This window comes from Opisthocomus hoazin, chromosome 4 (assembly GCF_030867145.1).
Source record: "Opisthocomus hoazin isolate bOpiHoa1 chromosome 4, bOpiHoa1.hap1, whole genome shotgun sequence".
Lineage (NCBI taxonomy): Eukaryota > Metazoa > Chordata > Aves > Opisthocomiformes > Opisthocomidae > Opisthocomus > Opisthocomus hoazin.
Genome location: NC_134417.1, coordinates 17,213,966 through 17,238,643, shown reverse-complemented (window position 1 = coordinate 17,238,643; position 24,678 = coordinate 17,213,966). Strand labels below are relative to the sequence as shown.

The following is a 24,678-nucleotide window of genomic DNA, read 5'->3' as shown; positions in this document are numbered from 1 at the left end:
AATGAAACAAGCCCCATCCAGCTCAGACCCCAGCCCAGACCACACTGAGCAGCGGCCCCACTGCACGCCAGCAGTCATTACAGCTGGTCCTGTCTGTGTAATTCAGAGTAGCTTTTTGGATGAGGTGTTTTTTAAAGTTTTCTGGAGCTCGTGAGCCCTCACAAACAAAGGGCTGCCGCATTGCTTGCACAGAGCACCAGCACACACCCCATGGCATCCCCACTTCCCGAGGGACTGGTCACCCTGTGGCTTCGGTCCCCAGCTCTGCACAGCCACCCAGATGGGCCAAAGCAGCTCCTCTCCCTGCTGGGGGAGTGCAGGGGGACTCCCTCGAGCTGGGCTTACGCCGCTCTGGCCTGCAGCCAGCGTGCAATGGCCCACAGCCCAGAGATGATATCGGCCAGCGAGTTCCTGGAGGGGGTCACAGCCCCGGCTCCACCGAACCATTGCACAACACAGCTGAACCGGCAGCCCCCCTGCCTCAGGCACTGGAAAGCAAGAGGAGCAGCAGGCTCCTCAGAGCAGCTCTGGCAATTGCATCGGTTTCCAGGAAATATAAATAACTACCCGCCCATCTGGAACGAGCCCTGGGCTGGTCAGCAAAAGGTCTCTCCCAGGCTCTGCCCTATTCCTGCCTGCTGCTCGGTGCAAAGGCAGAGTATCGAGGCGGTGGCACAGTGTGACCATCCCCACCAGGACGCAGGGCAGCGAGCCTGAGGCTTGCTCTGACCCACTGCCAGAGACCATCTTCACTTGACCCTGCAAAAGGTTGACTCTGCCAGCTCTGTCTTCGACGCAGCTGCACCAAGGCAAGGGCTCATGCCAGGGCTTGGGCTGCTCAGCCTCTTCCCAGGGCACCAACTGGCCTTCAAGGTGCTTATGCAGCAGGACAGGCAAGAACAGACCCCTCATGCCATCATACTTCACTTTTCTTCATTTTATTATTTTATTTGTACAGCTATATTTTACAGAACGCATTAATGCAGTTTAGACACAGCCCAAACCCTGTCTCCCGAGATTGTTTATAACACAAGCATGTAAAATAAGACAAAAAAAACCCAAAACAAAAAAACAAAAAAAAATTCTCCAATAGAGAGTTCCACCAAAACTCCTTTTGCAACATCAGGCTGTACCTTGAAGAAACTGAGCTCAATATAGTCCATACATTGAAAACTTCCATTGAAAAGAAAGGCACCGTGCGAAACCACATTTTACATATATACAGACTGAGAACTAGAACAAAAAAAATTACACTTTATTATTATTTTAAATTCCTTCTGCAGCTTTGTTGGTTTAATACACACTTTTTTGTAAATTGTAAACCTTCACTTGCAAAAAAATACAAATACACTGATGCATTTAGACAAAATATTTTCTTACTTGTACAGATGCAATACTTTAAAATATCTTGTTAAGTGCTCTATCATAATAAAGATTCTCAGTGTGGCTTCTGCCTGCAGAGTCCAACTGAGCCTTTAATGCATTTTATATATTTTTAATATAGCTTTTTTTAAAGGTCTATATATATTTATTTTATATATATATTTATATATTTATATCTATATATATTTACAACTCTGCCATAGATTCCTTCACCTTTGGTTAAAAAAGTTAAAGCCCTCTCTTTAATATCATACTTTCTCTTTAAAAGAACACACATTTTTGCATACAAAAGAAAAAAATCTGTTCCCATAAATCAACATTACATTCCTCATCTTCAAACGGCAAAGGCTGTGAAGGTTAGACTCCAGAGTTTATCAACACTCCACTGCACAGACATTTAAAATGACTATTTTTATTTTTTACGTTTTATATACAATAAGATCTGAATAATTTTATTTTTCTTTTCGTTTCACATAACTGGGAAAAAATAAAACCCGTGTATTTGTAATTTTTTTTTTTTTAATTTCTAATGTTTTTCCACCTATCTGCACTATGGGTTTAGAGGCACTCCATCATGTGATGAATTTTTTTTTCTTTTTTTTTTTTTTCTTTTTTTTTTTTTCCCCTTCCTTTTAAAGTGTTGCAAGTATCCTTTGGACAGCTTTCCCCCCCCTGCTCCAAGATGACCTTCTCCTGGAAAATCCTCAGCCTTCAGCAGGCCTTGGGGAGCTCTGGAGGCACCTCGCTCGCGGAGATGCGGTACTGCACCTTGGTGTTGGTGATGGCCCCGTGCTTCTGCCGGAGGTGAAGCCGCAGCTGGCTTTTGTGGCGGAAATGCAGGTTGCACTTCTCACACTGCGGGGCGAGAGGCAAAGGCCGAGGGTGTGAAACACGAGGGTAGGGGATGTGTCCTTCCCTTCGGGGCAGGGGTCCCACTTCCAGCTACCCCAGGATGCTGCGCCCACCACACCAGTGGACTGAGGAAAGTGAGCATGCAGTGCGAGCAGCAGCGGGGGAGCTGAAGCAGCACCCAGGGGTCCTGAGCTGCCCCCGTGCTCGAGCCCCTAAACCCTGATCCCATGTCCTGTTGCTCTGTCCCCACAGCACAGGCACCTCTCCCAGGGTCAGGAACCCCATCCCAGGCTTTCAGCAGCACATTTTGGTTTGTGGGAGGCACGAAGGCCGAGGTCCCTTAGGAGAGGACCCTGGCTCTGTTGGATGCAGCACCAAGCTCCCTATCTAGATGCTCAAACCAGCTACAGAGCTATTTTGGGAGCTGCTTTTGACCACTGCCAAGCTGGATGGCTCCAGAGGGATGTTTGGATGATAACCTCTGCTCCAATTCCCTCTCTAGCAGACGGGGAAAGCCAGCAAAGCCTCAGCAAAGAGCTGGGAGCCCCCAGGCAGGGCAGGCTGCTCCCTTAGTGTGGGTGCCACCAGCACAGGGGACCCCAGGCCAGGCTGTCTGCTCCTTTCCCCCATCCCCACACACAGCAGGCAGCTGTAATTTAAGCCACAGCTATTTGGAGAAGTGTGACCTTCTTCCAGATGGGGTGGAAGAAAAGAAGAACAGCTAAGATGTACCCAGCCTGGGCTGCACGTCAGTGTTTCCAATGCAGCCACAGACGACAAAATTCCACGTCGGCATCGGCTAATGCACGAGAGGGGGACAGGGCACAAGGAACAGACACGTGACCTTGGCGTGGGGCCCCGTGAGGCTGGCGAAGGGCACTAGGATGCTGCAACCAGCCCAGGCGAATGCCCCTGTGTTCTGCCAGCTCCCCAGGTTTGTCAGCATCCTCCCCCAGCCCCGGCTGAGAGCCCCCCCAAAAAGGAGCAGGGTCACTCACATGATAGGGTTTCTCTCCTGTGTGGATTCGAAGGTGACTTTTGAGGGTCTGCAGGTGCCGGAAGCGCGTGCCGCAGATCTCGCAGGGGTATGGCTTCTCCCCGGTGTGAATGAGCACATGAGCACGGAGGTGGGCCACCTAGAGAGAGCAGCTCTGGGTGAGGGCAGCCCCAGGGATGAAGGCATCCCACTGGGAGCAGGGTTCTGCCCAGCCATCTTTTTTTAGTCTATGAGGTTCTAGCTAGGAGTCAGGGTCACACATGTGTCTGAGGTCTAGTATCTCCAATCCTTAATAGCAAATGGAGGAGAGGAGCTAAAACCAGCAGCTGGGCTTCCGACTAAGCCAAACCAGCCCACACAGACCTTGAGGCCCCTATTTATCCCATAACACCACAGGAAGAGCTGCCCAAGGCAGCGAGTGTGGCCCATCAGCCTCCTCCCTGTGATGAAGCGTCACCAGTCTGGGGCAGGAGGTCCGGCCATGTCCCACCTCCCCAGTCACTGCAGGTCCCAGAGGCCACACACACCTGAACAAATCTGGCCCCGCAGGTCTCGCACTTGTAGGGTTTCTCTCCGGAGTGGATGCGTGTGTGGGTTTTCAGGTTGGCCGGCCGGTTGAACTGCGCTCCGCAGATGTTGCAGCGGTACGGCTTTTCTCCTGCAGAGCCCAAAAGAAAGGATGGGGGATTAAGAACTGGCACGCTCAGCCCCCGCGATCCACGGTGCTCCCCAAAGTTAAGTCCCTTCAGGTGCCAGGCCCCACGGCATGAAGCGCTAGCCCTAACTCCTGTCCCTTTAGGAGATGGCTGTGGACAAGCAGCACTGGTCAGGACAGTGTGCGGTGTCCCCAGAGCAGGGTGAGCTTAGGAGGTACCCGGGCACCACGGCTGCCTTTTCTTTTTCAGGCTGGGAGCTGCAGCCTTCAGGGCAAGAGAGAAAGCTGGGCAGCTCTGCCAGCGAGGATTAACAGCGTTGCTCCTCCTGGCCCCGCGACAGCGGCTGTTGGCCTGCGTCTCCCTACAGCCGTCAGTCAGCCATGCAGGGCCACACGGCTCCCCTTGGGCTCCTCGTGGTCCCCAGCGCATCCTGCCTCGGCTAGCCGCCACCTCTTCAGAGGGGTCAAGAGAGCTGATAGAGTGGGAAGCCAAGGCACGTCCAGCGACCCAGCTCCCAAGTCGTTATTCGGTTACGATCACCGCTGCCGGCCCTGGCTGACTTTCTCACGGCGATGGGGGGAGCTGCAAAGAGGTTTTAGCTAGTTTCTTCAGGATGGTTAAAGACGGGCTTGACGGGGAGTGGGAAACAGCACAGTCTGTTCCTTCCTGCCTTTTTCTTTTGTTTCCAGACTTCGACCCCATGCACCCTCGAACCCTGCCCTGGCACTTGTGCTGTCTCCCTCACCAACGCAGCCCTCCTGGAGCTCAGCTCAGGCTGCCGGACTTTATGCCTCATACAGTGCAGCAGCACCGAGTCGTCAGCACAGACTTCCCTTCCCCAGCCAGCAAACTGGCTGTTGACACGTCAAGCATTAATAAAAGCATGAAAAAGAATCCCCAGGTTTGTCAGCAAATGACTAAACCCTTAATATCCCCTTCCTTTCTCAGCTTTCATTGTGCTGATTCACAGAGTCCATCCGTTCACAGATTTTCCCATCAGCAGAGTTTCTGCCAAGCTAGATATGATCTGGATTTCTAGGACGCGGGGGGGGGGGGGGGGGGGGGCGGAAATAATCCCACACTTCTCCCTAAATGTTCTTTCGAATTTTTTTCTTCCCCCCCCCTAGTCTACCACAAAGTAACCTGGAGGCCACGCATCTGCTCCCAGCCATGCATTTTGCAAGAAGCCTTTAGAAATGGTGGTGCCCAGCACTTTACAGCAAAGGAGCTCGAGCTCCACATCCCTGCTGTGAGGCCAGGCAGCACCCCCCTCCCCGTTCCCGGGTTTGGTGCTCTTCCCAAGGGCCCCTGGCAGTGCCAAGAAAAGCATCTTGCTCTTCCCATCAAGCACAGCTTGTGACACAGAGCATGGAACACTGCACCTGGGACAAACCCAGTCATAAACACCCACATACCCAGCAACCCACAGCCTCCCCAGTAAGTTGTCCCTGTGGCCAACATTGTACCTGTGTGGACGGTTTTGTGACTGGCGAGGTTGCCCTTGTAGCGGAAGGAGGCCTGGCAGCGGTCGCACTTGTAGGGCTTGTCACTATGGACTTGCAGAGAGTGTCTCTTGAGAGAAGCCTCCTCGGAGAACCGGCAGTCGCACTCATTGCAGAAGAAGGCTCCATTCTCTGGAAGGGCAGAGAGGAGAGCAATGAGATGGGCAATGCATGGGGCAGCTCCCTGATGGGCCATGGGATGGGTTTGGGATGGTGGAGATGGTGGAGAGGGGCAGCCAGAGCAAGTGTTGGAACAAGAAGCCGAGAGCAGATGTTCACGGTCAGCAGCGCCTGCACTGTACCATTACCTCCTGACCTGCTTGTGCACACAGCAACAACGTGTGTGATTTGAGAGAGCAAAGTCATCACAAGCCATCTCTCCTTCAGTGCAACACAAGCTGCTTCCAAGAAGCCAGCATCTCACCTGGGCATCTTTCACACAGGTCCACAAAGGCACCCCAGTAACCAGACATCCTCCGTAGGATGGATGCTCAGCTCTGGAGCAACTCCAGCACCTTTAGAGGTCTTAAACCTTTACAGGTACAGATGTCTTCCTTGAGCACGGGAAGACTGTCACTGTCCAAACCCCCAGTAGGAGGGTGCCTAACCCTTCAATGCCGTGTGTAGCTTTGAGCATCACCACAGTGGGGTTCCCTCTCTGGACATCTCTGCCCACACCACAGGTGACAATTCTGCATTCCCCCTCCCTGAGCTACAGGCAGATGGGTGCACAGATACTTGTCTCTGGGCTTGTGGAGTTTTGCAACAAGACTGCAAGCCTCATTATCTGCATTTCTCCAGATGTGCGCACTGGGCTCCCTGATAATGAAGATACCATGACGGATGCGTGAGACACACCATCTTGCCCAATCCACATCAGGGTCATTACATCTGCCAAGCTTGTTCTCCTGTGGTTCTGGTGGGGTGGGGTGCACTTTGTTTCCTGTCCTTAGCTGCCAAGTTTGCAGCAGGTGACTAACTCCCTGCACAAGGTATCTGGACGGTGGTGGGGAAGAGGAGGAAGAAAGCAATTCCCACGTGCGTGTGTCCCTCCCATGCATACACACAGCTGGTCAGCCAGCGAAGGAGGGGACTGTAAAGCACCTGGGGATCCACCAGCATCAGGGACAGGTCTGACTGCCCGCTTGGACACAGGGCACCTGTTGGATGGGTCCCCAGACTGCAAAGCCCCCTTGCCTGGCTGGTTGAAAAAGGCAACCAGGGATGCAAGACTCACCGCAGCTGGAGTCAGAGTATTCAGACTGGGTTTCCCCCATCTCCTCTCCAAAGTTTGAGCCAGGGGTATGAAGGCACATCTCAGCGTGTTGTGGGGACTGGCAGCCACAGGAGCTGCACTTTGACGAGTGCATGTACAGCGGGGACTGCCCTTCGCTGCTCCGAGGGGACCCATCCCGGGACCTGTGGAAGGACAGCAACACACACAGCCATGAGAAGACTCTCGCTGTGCTTGAGCTACTGGGCCCTGGCCTGCACCCTTCCAGACAGAAGGGGCAGCCATGTTTTATGGGGACATTGTCGTGGTGAGATGCACAGCATAGCCCTGATCAACAACAGGTCCCTGAGCCTCAATCCTTCAGGTGCCCATCACCAAATGATCTCAAAGCTCTCTAGGAACATCCAGCACACTCTTCCCTGGTACTTTGGCCTTCCCAGTGCTTGCAGTCAACGAAAAGCTTGAGGCACAGGGAGTCTGGTGAAAATCAGGTTGGGCAAATCCAGGCTCCAGCAACCATCCAGGGCTGCTAAAGTGAGCCAGGGATTCCTGACCCAATGTTCCCAATTCCATCGCCAGGCCAGGCTAGCACCCCTAAGGTGGGGACGGCTGGCACCCAGCCGATGTCACTGGCAGCACTCCACCAAATGCAGAGGCTTTCACCTGCTCAGGGCTGGACTCACCAGCCCAATGCTACAGCTATTTCACACACTTCCAAGCCCTCACCAACAACACAGAGAGTCCTGTCTCTCGTGGTGTGGGGGGTGAAATCTTCTCACCTGTTAACGATATTGTTCAGTCTGCTCGCTTGTGGGATAGTAGAGTCTTCTCCATTCGCACTCATCTTGGTGGGTGATTGCACGTTGAGATGCTCTGGCTCCATGGACTGCTGGCAAGTGGACATCGGCATGTAGGTGCGAGGAGAGAGGGTTCCCATCTCGTTCTGGTCAGCGCTGTCTTGCTTGGTGCTCTGATTGAGAGAATTAAGGACAATGAACTTGTACTTCTTCCAGTTGCAGGCTTTGGGGTCTGTGGGGCTCTTGGTGAAGAGGGAGCTGGAGCTCTGACTGATACGGGCGTTCTTGCTGCTGCTGGACTCAGTTGGTGAGTTGGGCTGACAGTCTGACTTCTGGGGGCTCTGGGGGCTGATGAGTCCCTTGCGGTCCAGGGGTGTGTTGGTGGGCTCAAAGTGCTGGCTGATCTCATCCTCTGAAGAGGTCCGCTCCTCCTCTTTGGCCACTTTGTCACAAGAGAAATAGGGATTGTTCCGGATCGAAGGGACAACAGGTTTGGGTCCAGAGGCTACGCTGTAGTGCATGTCACTCCTGGCTTCTTCAGCAGCACCTTCTTTTGGAGCATAGATGGTAGCGTGGCACATGTTGGCCGAGATGTCGGTGATGGTTCTCATGTACTCGGTGGGCATTGTCCTGGAGCTGTCGCATGGCAGGATCCTCTCCTTGGGGAAGGCACCTGCCCTCGAGAGTTCGGAGAGAGGCATCCTCATCTCCCGCAACTCATCATCCACGAGGAAGCTATTTAGAGGGAGAGGGCTGTATCCATGGTAGGAAATGGGGGATCCAGACAAACTATTGATCAAGCCAGGGGCAAAGGCCCTTCCATTGCAGAGGGACCCATTCTGGAGAGGCATGCCGTTCTCGGAGACATCCCTGCTCCGATAAGCCATCACCTCTGGGTGGCTCAGCATCCGTCCAGCCAAAAACTCTTCCCTTGGGGTCTTCACAGCAGACACCATCTCCGCCTCACTGGAACCAGGCAAAAAGGAGGGAGACGCAGTCATTTTCAGCCCATAAGGAGAACTTTGCAGATACTTTGTCAGTTCTACCCCCTCCCACCCAAACACACCCAGGCTCTCCAAAGTTCACTCACGGCGCTCACCTAGACTTGACAAACCTTCGGCAGGTATCAACCACATGCTCCATCTGCAGGTACAGCGCTGTGGCCATCACGGCCATGATATTGTTCTCCCTCAAGTTCAGGCGGGATGTATACATGAAGTCCAAGAGGATGCAAAACCCCTCAGGATTAATTTCTGGGTCCAGGTTGATGACATTCAAGTTGCACTTGAGCTGGTCAGTGAAGATGCTGTAGAAGAGGCCACTGCAGAGAACAGACAAGGAGAGAAGACAACCGTTATGACAATTCAGGGGAAGAAAGGAGAATTTGTCTGAAAGCCCTTCGCACAGAGGGGTTCGTGAACGGGAAGGGAGGAGGAGGCAATTATAGAATTCCCTGAGCTTCCCCCTTATTATCAGGCTTGGTTTCTCAGCTTAGTAAGCGTCTTCTGCACTGCACTTTTCCCAACTGGAACAGCCTGCTTTTAGATATCACCTGCTCAACAACTCCCCACTGCCTCCATTTAGAGATTCCTCTTTTTGTTGTTGTTGTTCTTACCACCACCCCCTTCCCACTGTGACTCATTTCTTTCAGAAGCCTCTTGGGGCATCCACACTCACTCTTTAAATGGGGAGCAGGGGGGGGAAGGAAATGTTGGCAAAACATTTTTCAGATGTCTTAATAGTCAAAGCTTGGCTTTTTCAAATCTTTGCATCTTGTCAGCAGGAGACCCTGGAAGGCATCTGCCATAATTCAGTAGGGCAATGGTGAGGTGTTAATTAGCATTCACTAGGAAGCAATTCCAGCAATCCTAGGAGCTGGAAAGGGATTTCAGACCCCACCAGGCTTGGAAAAAAAAACCCCAAAACATCCACAAAGGTGGATGCAGCCAGCAGCCTGGGAGTCAGGGAGGAACAGCTCTAAAAATAGCAGCAGCAGGGGACACTGTGGTCACAGAGGACTCCCTCACCCCAGTGAGCATCCAGTCCTCCCTCCCCTCTCCTGTCCCATCCCTGCAGAGCGTTTGTGCTTTGCCTTCAGGGACGTGCCTCACGTCTGCTGTGCTCCTGTTTGTCTCCATGGGCTGTGCGTGGGCAGATGTGGGCATGCAAGGAGAGAGGTGTGGGCACTGCGCCGGAGGCAAAAGGTCTCAGCTCTAATCCCACTGCACGTACAAATTTCTTGGCAGCCCCTTTCAATCCTGCTTCTCTGCCTCCGTTTCCCCTGTCTGCAAACCCCACGAGCGTCCCTGGGGCTGCAGCAGTGTTGATCGTGGCCAAAGGCAAAGGGAGCAGGGAAGGGAGGCAGGGAGGGGATCCCGCTCTCACCTGCAGGCCATCAGGACTGTTTTGTGGGCTCTGAACTGCTCCCGGTTCACGATGATGACAACATCGGTCAGGATATCCCGGCTTCTAAGGCGGTTGAGATTAAGGAGGACATCACTTGCGTGGCGGGTGAACTGGATGCAGCTGTCTGCCGGCGAGGCCATCTTGAGTCTGCTCAAAACAGAAGCAGGAGGAGGATGGGAACGGAGAAGTGGCCAGACAAGTACCCTAAACCCAGCAAAGAGACAGCTGCTGCTCTGGGATGTGCTCATACGGCCATGTGCGGCTGGTAGGGCCAGCACCAGCTCCTCAGTCCCAAGACAAACAGCCATGCACTGTGCCAAGTTCCTGCCAGGCTGCCCGGTGAGGTCTCTCGGCCAGCAGCGAGACCTGGCATGTCTCAGTCCCACCCAGCAAGCTGGCAGGCGAAAGCGACCAGACCCTCCTGAGGATTAGCTAACCAGCTCCTCTTTCTCCCTGCCTCGCCCATGGCGGCTCCACCCCAGCCCACTCCTCCCACCACCACTTGGGTTCATCTCCATGAAGCTCCCAGCGCAGCTTCCCAGCCTTCACATCTTTCTCAGGAGCCATCCCTCTCATCTCTCTGCTGGCTTGCTGCAAATGCAGCCATGGGAATCAAAACAAGACTTGAAGGTCCCAACTGAAGCTGAAGGATTTTAACATCGGGAAAATACAGCCCACAGCAGAGCATCAACCCTCACCCACCAGCAAACTACTTCCCTGCTCCCAAGTGGTGGCCACTCTGAAGAAGACCTGTCCACAGTTTCCCAATGAATTGGTGGTGGCAGTGAGGAGCAGAACTCATCTAACCTGCTGTGCTACTAGCCACACCGCAGCCCAGTCTCTCCCAGTGAGCAAGGCTTGGGTTAATCGAGGAACATGAAGCTGTCCCCCAACACAACACCCGTTGACCCATCTCAGAGGTGTCCTCCCAACCAGCAGCACCCAGGAGAGCCCACATCTCCCTGTGCCTGAAGTTTGGGCTGGAATGTGCATCTTCAACGTCAAATTCCTCCATGATCACCCCCCTCCCACAACCCCGACTCCTCCTCCTTCCCCAGTGGCACATGAACGTACAGTATTTTCTACAGAGCAGCTGCTCTCCTGAAAACAAATTCCAGCTGGGTCTAATGAAACATTTCATTCAACATGGTAAAGGGAAGGGGAGGGGGGGTTAGGAAAGGAAGCACAAAATTTAAATTTACATACCCAATGCCTCAATTCACAGTCCAAAAGTTTCTTTCAAACCTACAAATAAAGCACAAGAAAACAAACGCCACATTAGCTGGTAATTATGAATTGGCCATGGCAGGACACAAGCCTGCTGTTTCGCTCGAGTATCAGTTGGATGAAAGCTAGAGATAACAAACCTTCTACTCTCCAGTAAGGTTAACATTTGTTTCTTCCGGTACAGTACGTTCTTATCACAACCACAGGCTTTGAGAATCCAATCATAGCTTCTTCCACACCCTCCAGCCCAAACCATGGGTGTATGCCAAGGAGATTTTCATTTCCATGACTCAGGAACTTAAAGGCAGGTGGGGAAGGGAAGTCAAGCGAGAATTTTCTCACCACTTCTTTTGGAGATAACTCTTCCCCTGCCAAGATCAAATTCCCGGCCAGTGCCACATCCGAGACCGATGCCATACTCCCAGCACCTTGTTAACAGGTATGACTTACACACAAACATCTGCTGCCACTCTGCTCAGAAGGAGCCTGAGTCCAGTCTTCCCAAGCAGCTACTGCCCTTCTCAGGATACCCACATGCTCCAGCCACCAGTGAGAACGCCCTCGGACGCGACTGCCGACCAGACTTGGGAGGATACGGGCGTCAAGTACCAAAGCAACCTGGCCTGGATCTCAGCGGAAGCTGGTGGCGGAGACGGATGAGGACCCAGAACAAATGCCTTCCTCTGGCTGCTGGAGGAGCCTTCCCCTAAACCGCCAGCTTTGTCCCAGCTGCTGGCTTCACGGGCAACACAGCTGGGGTGGCACGGCAAGGAAACCCGGGAGTTAACTGCCTTCCAGAACACACGCTACTACTCCCAGATTTACTTAAAACTAACACAGACAATTGACCTGGCACCAACGCAGGAAGAAGGTCCTCAGGCAGCCGCCCCAACAGGGAAAAGCACAATAAATAAGTGAATCAACAAACCTCAAGACCATCATCACACCATTTTGAGGAGCAACCCCCAAAAACTGGACAGAGACAGTAAGACTGCCAGCTCTTGCAGAGAGCCCATCCAGCCCTGTGAGGACCAGTGTCCCCTTCCCTCTCCCATGCGGGAGATGCGCAGATCTGGAACCCAAGCTCCCTGCCACGTCCCTGGAGATGACGGGGTGGGATGAGGAGGTGAGATACAAGGCAAGGTATCACACGCAAAACCCACAGAGGTGTCCTACAGCCCCGTTCCAGCCACCAAACGCAAATCTTTGGAGCCGCTCCGAGCCTGGTTAGCTTAAAACTTTACGCACACACAAAAAGTGACTCATTTCCCAAATACTGCAGACTCTGACCTTTCTGTACACGATCGCTGCCAGCCGCCCGCTACCGTCAATCGCAAGACAAGGGACTCGCGGCGCTGTGCAAGGAGCCCAGCACGCATCTGTGCGTCCACACAAGTGGACATATGCATTTGGGGCAGCCGGCCAGCATCCCGACCGCAGCCGCGCTCCGCCGGGCTCCCGGGCACTCGCCCCGGTGTCACAGACGTGGGGAGGTGACCTATCCATGAACCAACAAAGTCACAAACTGCGAGATGAACTCTGCGCCCGTGAGCATCACGTGAGAAGCGTCTGCTGTCGCCACATTCCCTTCCGCACAGCGAGGCCGCAGCGCTGCCTGGCCGGGGAGACACCCACCCAGCTCCTCTCCTAGAGCTGGACCCCAGCACGGTCCCCTCCCCACCCTCCCGAATTATCCCTCCCTAGCGCCAGGCAAGCGCATCCCAAGCAGCTCCCGGCTGCAGGATGTGGGCACGCAGAAGGGAAAGCGACCTTCCTTCCCCTCGCTACGCCGAGCACGGTTAACCCTGCCCCTCCCGGGCTCTGCACAGCACCAGCTCTGCACCCCAGCATGGAAGGATGCTCCCAGCACAGCAGGGAACAGCCATGGGGAGCAGGGAAGACCACCATGGCCAAGCATGGCATTCCCCACCCCCCCACCCCCCCCCAGCCCATGAGGCTCCCCCAGGCTCAGCTGAGCCCAGAGCATCACCCCAAGTCCCCCCTCCTGCCCAGTACCTTGCAGGTGCGGGCTCTCCGGCAGCGCTCGGGGCTGCACGCCAGGGCTCGCTCTGCCTGGAGAGGAAGGTCTGGGCCAGGCACGGGGCCCATCTCGGGGGTGGCCGCATGGGACTGCCACTGCTGCTGCCTTCCAGGAAGGCAATGGGTCTGCCCCAGCGGTTCAGCGAACGGCCTTTCCCTGCCGACACCTCCCCGAGAAAACCCATTCCTGGAAGGGAGCCCGGGGCTGGCTCTGCTCTCCCTGCGCTGGCTGGGTGAGCATGGGGAAAGGTGCACCTGCGTGCAGGGGAACCCCTCTCAGCTCCACCCCATGCACAGGGGAGACCCTCACAGGCGTGTGTGTGCCCCCCCCCCCTCCCCGAGGCAGAGGGGAGAGCCAGGGACTTCCCCCTCCCGCCCCTGCATCCGTCTTTCTACCACGCACAGGGAGACCCCTCCATCCATCCACTCCCCCACTTACAGGGAATCCCTTTTCATCCATCCTCCTCCCTCCTTGTGCACAGGGGGGTCTCCTTGCTCCCCTACCCCTCTTTGCATGGGGGATACCCTTCTGTCTTTGCCCCTCTCCCACCCCCAAATGCACATTCTGGGGGAGGGCACCAATCACTCCCCCTCCCCGGGCCCCTGTCTCCTACCCCTTCCGAGCCTGCAGCGCCGACTCCCTCACATCTCCCTGGAGGGGTGGCTGGGTGAAGTCTCCCTTCCTCACAGCCTCATCCCACACAGCGATCTGAAACTGCCCGCCCAGGGGAAGCTCCATCCTGCCTCCCCTCCCTCCCCAGTCCCAGCACCCTGCAGGGTCCCAGCCCCAAGGGAACAGCCCCCCTCCCGGCCTGCCAGGGCACACTGCCAGCTGCCCCCCACCCTGCCAAGGGGTGCCTGGGGGAGCAGAAGGACAAGCAAGAAAACAGGGTGGTGTGGGGGCCCCTCTGGGCACAGTCATGGGTGCTACAAGCCACCAAGGAGAGGATGCTCTTGGCTGGGGGTACACAAGCACCCAGCTCCGCTTTCCCGGTATCATGCAATCAGGGGGCACCGATCGTCCTTTAGCTGTCATGGCAGAGTTTTATTAATTTAGTAGCTCCTGGTTGGCGTCTAGGCCAAAACGTGGCTGGGTTAATAATAACCCAAGCAGAGACCGAGAGCAGTCCCAGCGCACAGCGTCAGCACAGATCAAAAGCAGCATCGCCAGTGCAAGCCCCGTCGTTTTTTCCGCCGTACCCTTCTGTAAGCGGATTGCACTCACTCTATCGAGCGGTCTCTGCTAACTCTCAATCTGCTCCAATTTCCTGCCAGCAAACAAATGTTTCTAGGAAATGCAATACATTATCTGGATGGGTTTATTATCAGCATTTGGAACCAGGAAAACTGCATATTTTCTCCAGCGCTGCAGGGAACTTTATAGTTTGTACTTCAAAAGAGGGTTTAAAAGGATTGCCCTTGAAAGCTGGCCCGGCTCAAGCCTCCACATTGTTTTGGTCTTTGCAGAAGAAAACACAGCGGAGGGGGAGGAAGCGCACTAAAACCGCTTCCAATGTTTTCCACTAACGAGGACTCCCCTGCCCTCTGCGGAGCCAAGCTCCGACTGTGAGAAGAGGCAGCGCGTGCCCTTGGGAAGCGAGGAGTCAAGCCTTCTTCAGCGCCTCAAACGACCCCAAGCAATTTGGCACGTTCATTTTTCAAGGTCCCGGCTGGAGCGGAGGGGGCCGCTCCAGAGCGGAAGGGACAGATGCCGTGCCCTGCCAACACCGAGCCCTGCACCGAGGTGCCGACCCGACAGCAGGGTGCAGCTGGAGCTGGGCGTCCCCAGCAGCTGAGCCGGGTCCCCAGCCCGGCTGGGCTCAGAGGAGGTGTCCCATCATCCCCACCCCGTTCCGGGGCACCAAGCCTCCCCTCCGGGGGCTGAGGGTGGCACAGCTCATCTTGGCAGCAAGGAACTGCTCTGGGTGGGATGAGACACGTATGCAGCGTGGGGTCCCATGGCCAGGGGAGAGGCACCTCCTCACCACTATATTTATTTAGCCAAACAGAGTTTTTCAGAGGGTGCCCAGTCCTCCAGGACCCTTTCTTCAGGACCCACTGTCCTGCAGCGTGCTTGCCCCAAGCTCTCCCCTCCGCACGCAGGGAGCCCACATTCCCCATGGGCGCCTGGCACCCAGCCCAAAGGCAGCGCTGGCCAGGAGAACAAATATAACCCCAAAATTTCTCCCTTCTCCCAAAGCTTTTAGCTCTCCCCGCGTTTTAGATGCAAAGCTCTACTGAGATGGCCGGGGTTTTAAAGCAGTCCTGCAGACTACATGCTTGCTCTGCTTTTGGGGTGTGTTGCTTTTTTGGCTGCCAGCGTCCTGCAGCAATGGGAAGACACAAGAGCTAGCGTGTATTTTTTTTTAAAAATAAAAAAAAAAAGGCAGGAGGAGGACTACATTTGCAGTCTAAATTTGTAGTCTGAAGGAGTTGACTGGTCAGATGCTGACTTTGGGATACTCATCTAACCGAACTGCAAACTGTGAACTCCTGAGGTTTGCCAATGCCTGCTGTAAACATGGAAACCAAGTGTCACTTTTTGCCAAACAGAAGAATGGTTTAAAAATAGATCTAGAAAAGAATACAGGCACTCGGCATACAGGGCTCCCGTTTATAGACTCCCATGCTACTATAAAATTGAGCAAGAGGTTATGAGCACACAGGCAACTTTCCACCAAATTTAGATTTTACAAACTTCTCAGAAACCTGAAAAGAACATTTCAGGCTCCAACAGAACCAGTAAAAGCTCTTTGTGTGGAGTTTGCAGCCCAAACATTAGGGCACATGGACTAAAATGGGCATGAGACTGTTCTTAACCTCCATGCCGTAAATACACGAAGGTACATAAGCTGCATAGAGAAATGCCCCTATAGACTTTGTAACATGATTTTCATTATAATGGAGTATTCACAAAAATGAGATGACACCCACCCCTGCTCCTGCAACACAGGACTGCCTCACAAAGTTTTACCACCTGTATTTTTTCATGGCCTTTTGAGCACAACATTGCTGTTTGCCAGAAAAACCAAACAACAAACAAAAAAACAAACCACGAGCAAACACCATTCCTGCAAATTAATACTGGGCTGCTGCCATCAGGGGCTGAAAGCCTCCCCCCTCGTGAAAAAAAAAGAGAAAAAAAAGGCATAGCTTTACAATACATGCTAAATTAGGCAGAAATTCAAGGGTGGATTAACACCACAACTCGGAAAGATTTTCACATGTGATTTCACGAGCGGACCCGGAGAGAACTCCATATGGAAATGTCAGCGGCTTTAATAAGTGCTCGGTTGTTTCCAATTAGGCTCCTTAAGTAAGTCCAGTGGCATCCAGAGTTTCCTCTGCCACCTTCCTCCTAGCTGGCAAAGTTTTTTTTTTTTTTTTTTTTAAATCTTTCTCCTTTTCTCAGGCACCGTTAGCAGCCGCGTTCGCAGCGCCGGGAGCCCGGCAGCCCCGGCCCGGGCCGGTGACACTAGATGGCACCAGTCAGCTTTGCTGCAGGACCAATTTTTCCCCTCGGAAAATAAAAAACACCCCAAACCAAACCTGGAAAACATATAATTTTGTCGATGTAATTCTGTTTCTCTCAAAACGCGCCTGAGCAACATTATTTTTATGAGCTTTTCCAGCCTTGTTTTGAAAAACTTGATGTTTCTGCTGGTTTTATTTTTGTATCATCACACAGCAGGCTTAAGCCCTCCCAGCGCTGCAAACAGCCATGTCTGAAAAGTGTCATAAAGACTTTTGACTGAATTTTTTTTTTTTCTTCTATTTTTGGGGTGGGATTTGTAAGAATCACTTCTCATTCCGACTTCTTCCTTCGCAATAATAACTAACCAGTTAACCTCCACTTCCCCTCCCAATATCGACTCAGACAGTCAGAACTGAGGGGGATTGGAAATTGGAATTGAAATCATCCCAAGAGATCTTTGATCTGTTTTGCCAGTCAAAATTGAATGCTCAGAGACGAAACCTTTTCTTACTGGAACAATATAATAATCTGTTCTTCTGGAAAAATCGCTAGACATCCTTTGAATATTTTAATGGCTTGATGATTTGTTTCACGGGGCAAAAAAATTGCCATCTATGTAAGTTTTTAAACCTGCGATCCTATCGTTAGGAGAAAGCAACCGAACCTCAGGTTCTGCCTCTGCATGTGTATACACAGAGAGGCTACCCCAAAATATTTTTAAAGCTATTTTTGAACTGTAACCCTCCAAGGACTGCAGGAAGAAGCCTGCATTTGCTCTTAAAGCACTTCTCCTTCAAACCTTGGGGACAACAAGGCAAATAATCATTTTTAAAGCATCTGAAACCTCAGGAGAGGAATCAATAAGCATCCCCAGATCGAACGAGGGCCTGATCCCGCACGCGGCCCTGCTGACACTTCCCCGGGCGCAGGTACGAATCCAGCCCCCAGACAGAGATGTCAGACCAAGGCAGCTCCTCGCTCAGCCTCACCCGTCCGGCCGCAGCCTCCCTGCGCACTGATCCTGCGCCCACTGGAGTCAGTGGAAAAAAGTAACCCGGGCCGGCTTTGTTTTTGTTGTTCTTGACTCATGATTTTCAGCCCAGATTCGCCTCTTCCCTGGAAATGCAACAGGGGGGTCAAAGGCAGCTTTTTAGGCACATCTGAGAGGCCGCCGCAGGTTTTGCTAAACAAACGCCTTGCTTTCTGTTTCCCTCCTTCCCAAGAGGCGATTTCATAACATCTCATACTGTGACTTTGCAAACTAAAGGGGGGGGGAGGATAGCGGGGGGGGCATGGGGGGGGGGGGCGGCCGGGAGAGGTCGCTGCCGCCCGACCACGAAAGTTTTCATAACAAAGTTGGGCTTTTTCGGTTTTGTTTTGCCTTTTTTTTTTATTATTATTTTTTTGAGGGGGGGTGAAAAAAAATAAATATATATATATATACACACACACAAAACCCACACTCCTAACAGAACAGTGAAGCTTTCTCCCTTCCCCCACCCGCTCTTGTTTTTTTGGGGGGGGAGGCGGGGGGGGTGCGCGCAGCGGCGCGGGCCCAGGGCGCTGCGCGGGAGTTGCGCGGGGCTTGCGCGGCTCTAGCTCCAGGAATAGCGTGTGGCCGGGGGCCAGCCCCGCGGCTGCCGACGGCAGATTTACGAGCGCCTGTCGCCGCGCCAAGTCCGTCGCGGTAGTAAACACAGGGGAAGGGCTGCGATGGGGGCAAGGGGGGATGGGGGTGGTGGGGTGTCCCCCCGCACCGCACCCGAGACCCCCATCCCTTGCACGGCTGCACCCCGCGTCCCCCGCCGGCCGCCTTCCCCCAGGCGGAGAACCCCCTTCTCCTCTTGTTATTGTTGTTATTATTATTTTGAACCCTGCGCGTAATATTCAGAGCTGCTCTGCGCGCTTTCCCCGAGCTTCGCATCGCCTTTTATTTTCCAGCCGCCCCAGCGCGCCCCGCGGAGCCGAGCGCGGTTCCCCCCGCCCCGGGGCCGCCGGCCGAGCCTCCCCGCCGCCCCCCCCCCCCCCCCCCCCCCCTTTCCCCGGAGCCGAGAAATGCCGCAAGTCCGCTCCATCACCGCCCGCTCGCAGCCCGGGGCTTGACACATCCCGGCGCGGCCCCGCCACAGGTTGCAAAACGTTTCGCCGTCGCATCGGGGACGGGATAACGATCGTGATATGCGAATGTGATGAGAGAAACAGAGAGCGCCGGGGAAGGAGGATGAGGCCGGAGCGGCGGTGCCCGGTGCCGCCGAGCCCCCGCCAGCCCCGCTCCGCGGCGGCGAAACCACAGCGGCGACACAGGGCGCAGGAAAAAGGGGAAAAAAAAACAAAAAAGAAGGGGGGAGGGAAAAAAGGGGAGGGGGGTGAAGGAAAAATAACACAGCCCGCCGGAGGGAGCCGGCCGTCGGGAGCCGGCCCCGAGCCCCGCGGGAGGGAGCCGCGCTCGCCGCCGTCCTGCGCCCGCGGAGCTGCTGCAGGTGCAGAGCCGGGGCCGCCGCCGTGTGTCCCCCCAACCCCCCCCACCTCCCCGGCCGCCACGCGTGCGGGAAAACCAGTAATCCCCGATAACCGGTAATCCACGGGGGAGGACGGCGAGGGGAGACACCGAGACACCTTCCCCCCCCATCCCCTTATACGCGCTCCCAGCGTTAAGGCGTGCAGGCACCCCTATTTTTCTCGCCTGACAGCGGGCGAGGAAAGAAAGGGCGGATGGTGAATTAAATAAATAAATGAAGGGGGGGGAAATTTAGGAGATAACAACAACAACAAAAAAATAAAAGGCGGTCGGGCCACCTGCCGCGGGAAAGAGGGGGGAAGGAGAGAAAAAAAAAAAAAAAGGTAGAAATATATAGAGGCGGCTCCGCGCCAGGCGCCGGAGCGGGGCAGGGAGGGGAAAAAAAAAAAAAAAAATGGAGAGAAAAAAAAAAAAAAAGAGCGCGAGAAAGAGAGAGAGAGAGAGAGAGAGAGAGAGAATTAAAGGGTAAAATCGGCCGCGGCAATAGAAGCAGCAATCACCTGGTCTCCGGGCTTTCCTAGAAACTCCTTGCATCACCACTTCTAAGAACCCCAGTTCTAAGAATCAACAGAGCCCAATTCTCGGAATTTGAGCTGCGGACTCTACCATTGCTCTGAGCACGGGGAGGGCCGCGGACCTCCCCCCGCCGCTCCGCAGCAGCCGCCGCCGCCCTCCCGGGTCAGGCGCCCCCCCCCGCGCCGCCCCCGCAGGGAATGGCGCGGGGGGGGGCGCCCGACCCGGGGGGGCGGCGGCGGCGGCGGGGGTCCCATCGCTTCGCCCACCCTTTTCACTCACCACCCCCCCTCCCCGTTCCCAATGGTCGCGCCCGGCGCGGCGGGTCACGTGACGGCGGGTGCCTGTGTGTGACGTGGGGGCGCGGCAGGGTGGCGGCGGCGCGCGGCCGCGGAGCAGCAGCGATCGGCGGAGGCGAACGGGGGGTCCCGGGTTCCAACGCCGGGCGGTGCAAGCACACATCCCACCCCCCCTTATTCCCCCCCCCCCCCCGGCCCTCTCCGAGGCAGGGAGAAAAGGAAGACAGCTGAGAAAAAAAAAATACTCCTGTTAATTTTTTTTTCCCTCAATTATTACTTTTATATTATTTTTTTTTTTAATTTTGGGGGGGTCACTTTCCCGTTTAAAAAGCAGCCGTCCCCCCTAAAAAAAAACCAACCCCAACCAATCAACCCAGCGAGCAGAGCCAGGATCCTGCTGCATTGCACTGGATTTTTACATCTTTTTTCTTTTTACTTATTATTTTTCCCTCAATCAGCTTTTTTTTTTTTTTTTTTTTTTTTATAAATTTTTGCAAGCAGCCACGGCCTCCGACGGGATTTACTCTCGGGGAAAGAAGCTTCTTCCTTAAAGATCCCCCCCACCCCATGCGCTCCCCTTCCCTTCTTCCTTTTTTCCCTTTTTGTTTTTCATTTTTATTTTATTTTTCATTATCATTTCTTCGCCAGGATTCTCCAGACCAAAAAAAAAAAAAAAAAGCCGATAATCTCTTTTTATTCCCCCCCCCCCCTTTTTTTTTTTTGATCCATTTTCTCTTTTCCTTCCCAGGACTCTGGAGTGGTGGGTTAATTCTTGGTGGCTGGTCTTGGTATGGTTGCAAAAAATGACCTGTAAGTCTGTGAATACTCTCGCTGCGTGCGGAATGTCGGGCTGCGCCGGGGACGCAAAACCGCGCTGGCTTTGCTGGAAGGGGTGTTTATTTCGGCACTTTTCGCCTGGTGCTGGGCCTTTGCTGGGAGGCGGGGGGCGGCGGAGGGGGGGATAACGCGAAGCCTTTGCGATCCGTACCTCGGATGGCTTTTGGGGGGTGCGGAGGGAGGGGGCCCGTCACCCCAGCCTTCCCCGTCCCCTGGGGAAATGTCTCGCCCCGTATGTAAATCCGTCGAGATTTCTGCTTCTGTCCCCCAGCCTCGCGTATTTATTTCGCGCGGGCCTGCTGCGAGGGTTTGCCTTGGGGGGGGACACACAGGCACCCACCCCAGCAGCTCGCGGGTCTCCTTTTTCACATCCCCGTCGTATTTTTGGGCTGCGAGGTGCCGCGGCCGCTCGGGGTGGCGGGGAGCAGGGGGAGGGCACGCTCCGGGCTGCGATGGCATCCCCGGGCCGTTGCAATTAATAGAAATCTGTTCACGAGAAGAAGCACCGCGGGTCACGGTGCCCTCGCTCCGCCGAGGCGGTCGCTCCGAGCTACGGATTCAGCCGACGCCGAGCCCCGCGGAGCGGCCACCTTGGACGCCGAGTCCCCGGGTGCCGCTGTTACTTTGATTTCTCCGCTGAGCTCTGGGACTGAAACGCTTTAAAGCAAGGGGGGAGAGGGGAAAAAATATTAGGAAGAAAGCTCTTCTGCTAATGCGACTCATTTTATCATTAAAAATAGCCCGGTGGCAAGACAGGGACGGTGCTCCCGAGACGCTTGGGATGGTGCGGATCTGCTGGAGAGACGGCTCTCCTGTGGTCAAACAGCAATATGGAATTCCCAGTGAGCGAGCGCGGCTCGAGCCGTGCCGCTCCGATCCCGGCCCCGGGCACGGACGGGGCTCCCCGGCTGTCCGCAGGCGGCCGAGGGAGGAACGGACCCCGTCATATAAACTCTGCCCTGGGATTTTGAGACTTTTTTCCTTTTTTTTTAAAATCTTTTTTACAGCAATGAAATGAAACAGAAGAGGGTTGGGGTGGTGGTGGGGGAAGATCTCCTCTGTTTGTCATTTCTCTGCAGCGGCAATGCTTTCGCTTTAGCCGGAGCGTGCGCCCGGAGGAGCCCGCGCCTGCGGGACCTTCGCAGCAGCGAGAGGGCTGCCGCTTGGGTTTTTTTTTTGGTGGAGACCCGAGGTCGAGCATGGCTTCTGTTCAAGTAGCAGCTTTGTGGGGGATGTTTCTTGCCCTGCCAAGCTGGGCTTGCATCAGAGTTTCCATTCTAACACCCCCTCGTTACGGGACCGTAGAGATCAGCCTCCAGCATCCCCTTCGGGCTGGGAACTGGTCGGCCTGGGCGCCTTTGCAGGGTTTTTGCCCTTTCCCCTCTGGTTTTGTGCCTTCTTTTCCCCCTGTCCGTCACCCGGGGCCCGGCCACAGCTCTCGGGGGGCTCCTGCCATGCGCCCCACCTCCCACCGCTTCCTTCTGCCCCCCAAAATCTGCAGCCGTCCCCACGGTGCCTCGCCGGGGGCTTTGGGGAGCCGGGGATGGGGTCATTTCCCTGGGACCCCTCTTCCCCCATCAGCCGGAGGGTCAGAGCCGAGCGAGGCCTTGTCACCCTCTTCCCTTGCCCATCCCGCCTGGGTCCCAGCTCCAGGCACCAGCGTGGCAGCTGGTGGCGGTGGCAGTGGTGGCTGCCAGGCGGGCAGGGTGGCGATGCCCTGGTGGGATGGCGTCCCTCGCCTCCGCAGGCTTCGCTCTGGTGGGGAAGGCAGCCCGGTGATGGGGAGGGTTGCCGAGTGGGTGGGATGCCGCTGGCAGCCCCCATGTTGGCTGTGGGACCCTCCCCACCGGCCTCGGGGCAGCTCCCGCGCACCCACGAGGTGCCTGTGTGGCAAGTGGAGGTGCAGCTGTAACCCGGCTTTGGGGGGCTGGCCCCACTTACCCCCCTCTCAGAAACACCCCTCCACCCTGCAGAGAGCCCCTCACTCAGGCAGGGGTCTGAACCCCCGATGTGCCACCCTGTGAAGCGGTGGCAATGCTGGGAGGGGGGTGATGCTGCTGGAAAACGGTCCCCAGGGGTGTTTCTGGGCATGCCGGAGCGGAGGCAGGAGCAGTGCTGGGCACCACTACAGGTGCCTCACACCCCCCTGCCAAAGCACCCCCCAGCCTCTCCATTCCTCCCCCCCCCCCTCCCCAAAGCTCCTGGGATGAAAAGCAACCCCTCTGCCCGCGTGTTGGCGTGCGGGGCACAAAGCGGTGTGAAGTTATTTCGCCCTCCCTGATAGCTGCAGTTTGATGTCGAAGGCCGCTGGAGCTGGAGATGCTGCTCGGTGGTGATGGGAGCCCTCGGGGTTTGGGTCGTGCCCCCCAGGGGACACAGAGCGGGTTTTTAAGTGGCGTCAAGGCCGGTGCGTATTTTTGCCAGGTGAACTGCACCTCTGGAAAGAAGTGCCTCGTCTTATACGAAATACTGCTTAAATAAACAGTGGCCCACTATAATTTTTTTCTTTTGAAATTTAACTCCTTCAGGCCATGAGGCTTACCCATCCCCGTGCAAAAGAGCTGCCAGGACTTCTAAAGAAAAAAAAAAAATAGTGTCTGGGAGAGAAGAGTTCAGCCTGGCAGAGGAGAGCCCGCGAATCTCTGCTCCCCCGTGGCAGCCGAGAATGGGCTGGGGGAGCGGCCGGCCCGTGTCAGAGCCGGGTGCCGCCGCACGAGCGTGACTTAAAAGGAGTTTTGTGCATATTAATGCGCGTGCAGCGAGGCCAGGCTGCGCGCTGCGCGGGGACAGCCTATTCCCTGGCTGCAATGAGCTATCTTGTTTTCTAATCTAACCTACTTTTTTTCTTTTTCTTTTTTTTTTTTTTTATTGTCAGAGGTTGGTGCTTTGCAGGAACCTGTTCTCGGTGCAATCTCAGAGCTTTTTGTGGGTGTCTGATTTCTGTAACACGTTCTGGTTTCCAGTATGAATGTAACGTACAAAGAATATCATGACACTGCTCTAGGTGTATGTGATCTTATCTACCTGACATTTAGGGTTTTGTTAACCGTCCCATTCACCTGATTTGCATAAAAATCACATGATTTTTCTTTTTTTTTCCTCCTTTTTTCATGCATCATCATAACAAACTACTCGGGTTTACCAGGCTGTTTTCTGCCTGTCAGCAGGAGCGCAGGGCCCGTCTTTCTCCCCCTCCTTCCCCCCCGACGGAGGTTGGGGACGCTAAAAGTAGTGCTTGGGGGAGACCTGTGACCCCGGAAAGCCGCTGAAATCCTTCATAAGCGAACATCCATGGTTTAAGTTCCAAGAAGACAAGGCAGCTGAGCATGTATCCCATCCGGTTCTTGTTAATTTGAACAGATGAGACTTCTTTTTATCGATAAGGAAACTCCCCCGGAACAGCCCCCCGGATCCCAGAAGGCTCCCCCTGCCGCGGCCGCCCTCATTACAAAACAAGGCCGCAATTAAAATAAACTCTAAGAGCTAAACAAACTGCTGCCTCTCGCTGGTCATGTGTTAGGTTTAGCCTTTAACGCAGAACAAAATGTTTTCCTGGGTATCGGAAGAGGCTCGGGCTCAGGCTGGGAGAAGAGGGAGCAGCGGCCGGGCGCGTGGAAATGGCAGGGAGTGGAGTCCTGCAATGCTCATGGGGCTCCTTTTTCTGGCTTTTTTTCTTTCTTTTTATGTTTTTTTTGTTGTTTTGTTTTAATTGGAGTATTTCTGATCTGGCTCGGTCCTTACTGCGAGGGAAAGGACTGGAAGTGGAAAAACTTGAATGTCGTGGCAGAGCCTGGCTGCTCCCGCACGCCCGGGGCACACCTGACCGTAGCTCGCCCCTGCCCAGCCCGGGTCTGAGTCAGCCCACCGCAGCGCGCCCACCCGCAAGCCCCCGGCCCAGTCTGTGTTGCTCTCATCGCACCTCATGCGAAAGCTTGAGATGGC

At 54.8% G+C, this 24,678-nt stretch overlaps 1 protein-coding gene and 1 long non-coding RNA gene across 3 annotated transcripts; one reads left to right on the top strand and one right to left on the bottom strand.

Annotated features, from left to right (window-relative positions):
- Positions 1 to 916: 916 nt before the first annotated feature.
- BCL6 (BCL6 transcription repressor) lies at positions 917 to 19,664 on the bottom strand. Of its 2 annotated transcripts, none has more exons than XM_075418097.1 (10): positions 19,588 to 19,664; positions 11,034 to 11,072; positions 9,807 to 9,974; positions 8,521 to 8,742; positions 7,404 to 8,387; positions 6,628 to 6,809; positions 5,355 to 5,522; positions 3,760 to 3,890; positions 3,234 to 3,371; positions 917 to 2,238 (listed from the first exon to the last, which is right to left on the bottom strand). In XM_075418097.1, exons 3-10 carry the CDS (start codon positions 9,965 to 9,967, stop codon positions 2,095 to 2,097), a joined length of 2,130 nt encoding a protein of 709 aa, XP_075274212.1. In that variant the 5' UTR covers positions 9,968 to 9,974; positions 11,034 to 11,072; positions 19,588 to 19,664; the 3' UTR covers positions 917 to 2,094. The 2 variants fall into 2 exon arrangements, with proteins under 2 accessions (XP_075274212.1, XP_075274213.1); XM_075418098.1 differs by lacking the exon at positions 19,588 to 19,664 and adding an exon at positions 13,071 to 13,145.
- Positions 19,665 to 19,961: 297 nt separating this feature from the next.
- Positions 19,962 to 21,707, top strand: LOC142361122 (uncharacterized). Its single transcript, XR_012763650.1, has 2 exons — positions 19,962 to 20,709; positions 21,477 to 21,707. It is a non-coding gene; the product is annotated as an uncharacterized LOC142361122 (long non-coding RNA).
- The last annotated feature ends 2,971 nt before the right edge of the window (positions 21,708 to 24,678 follow it).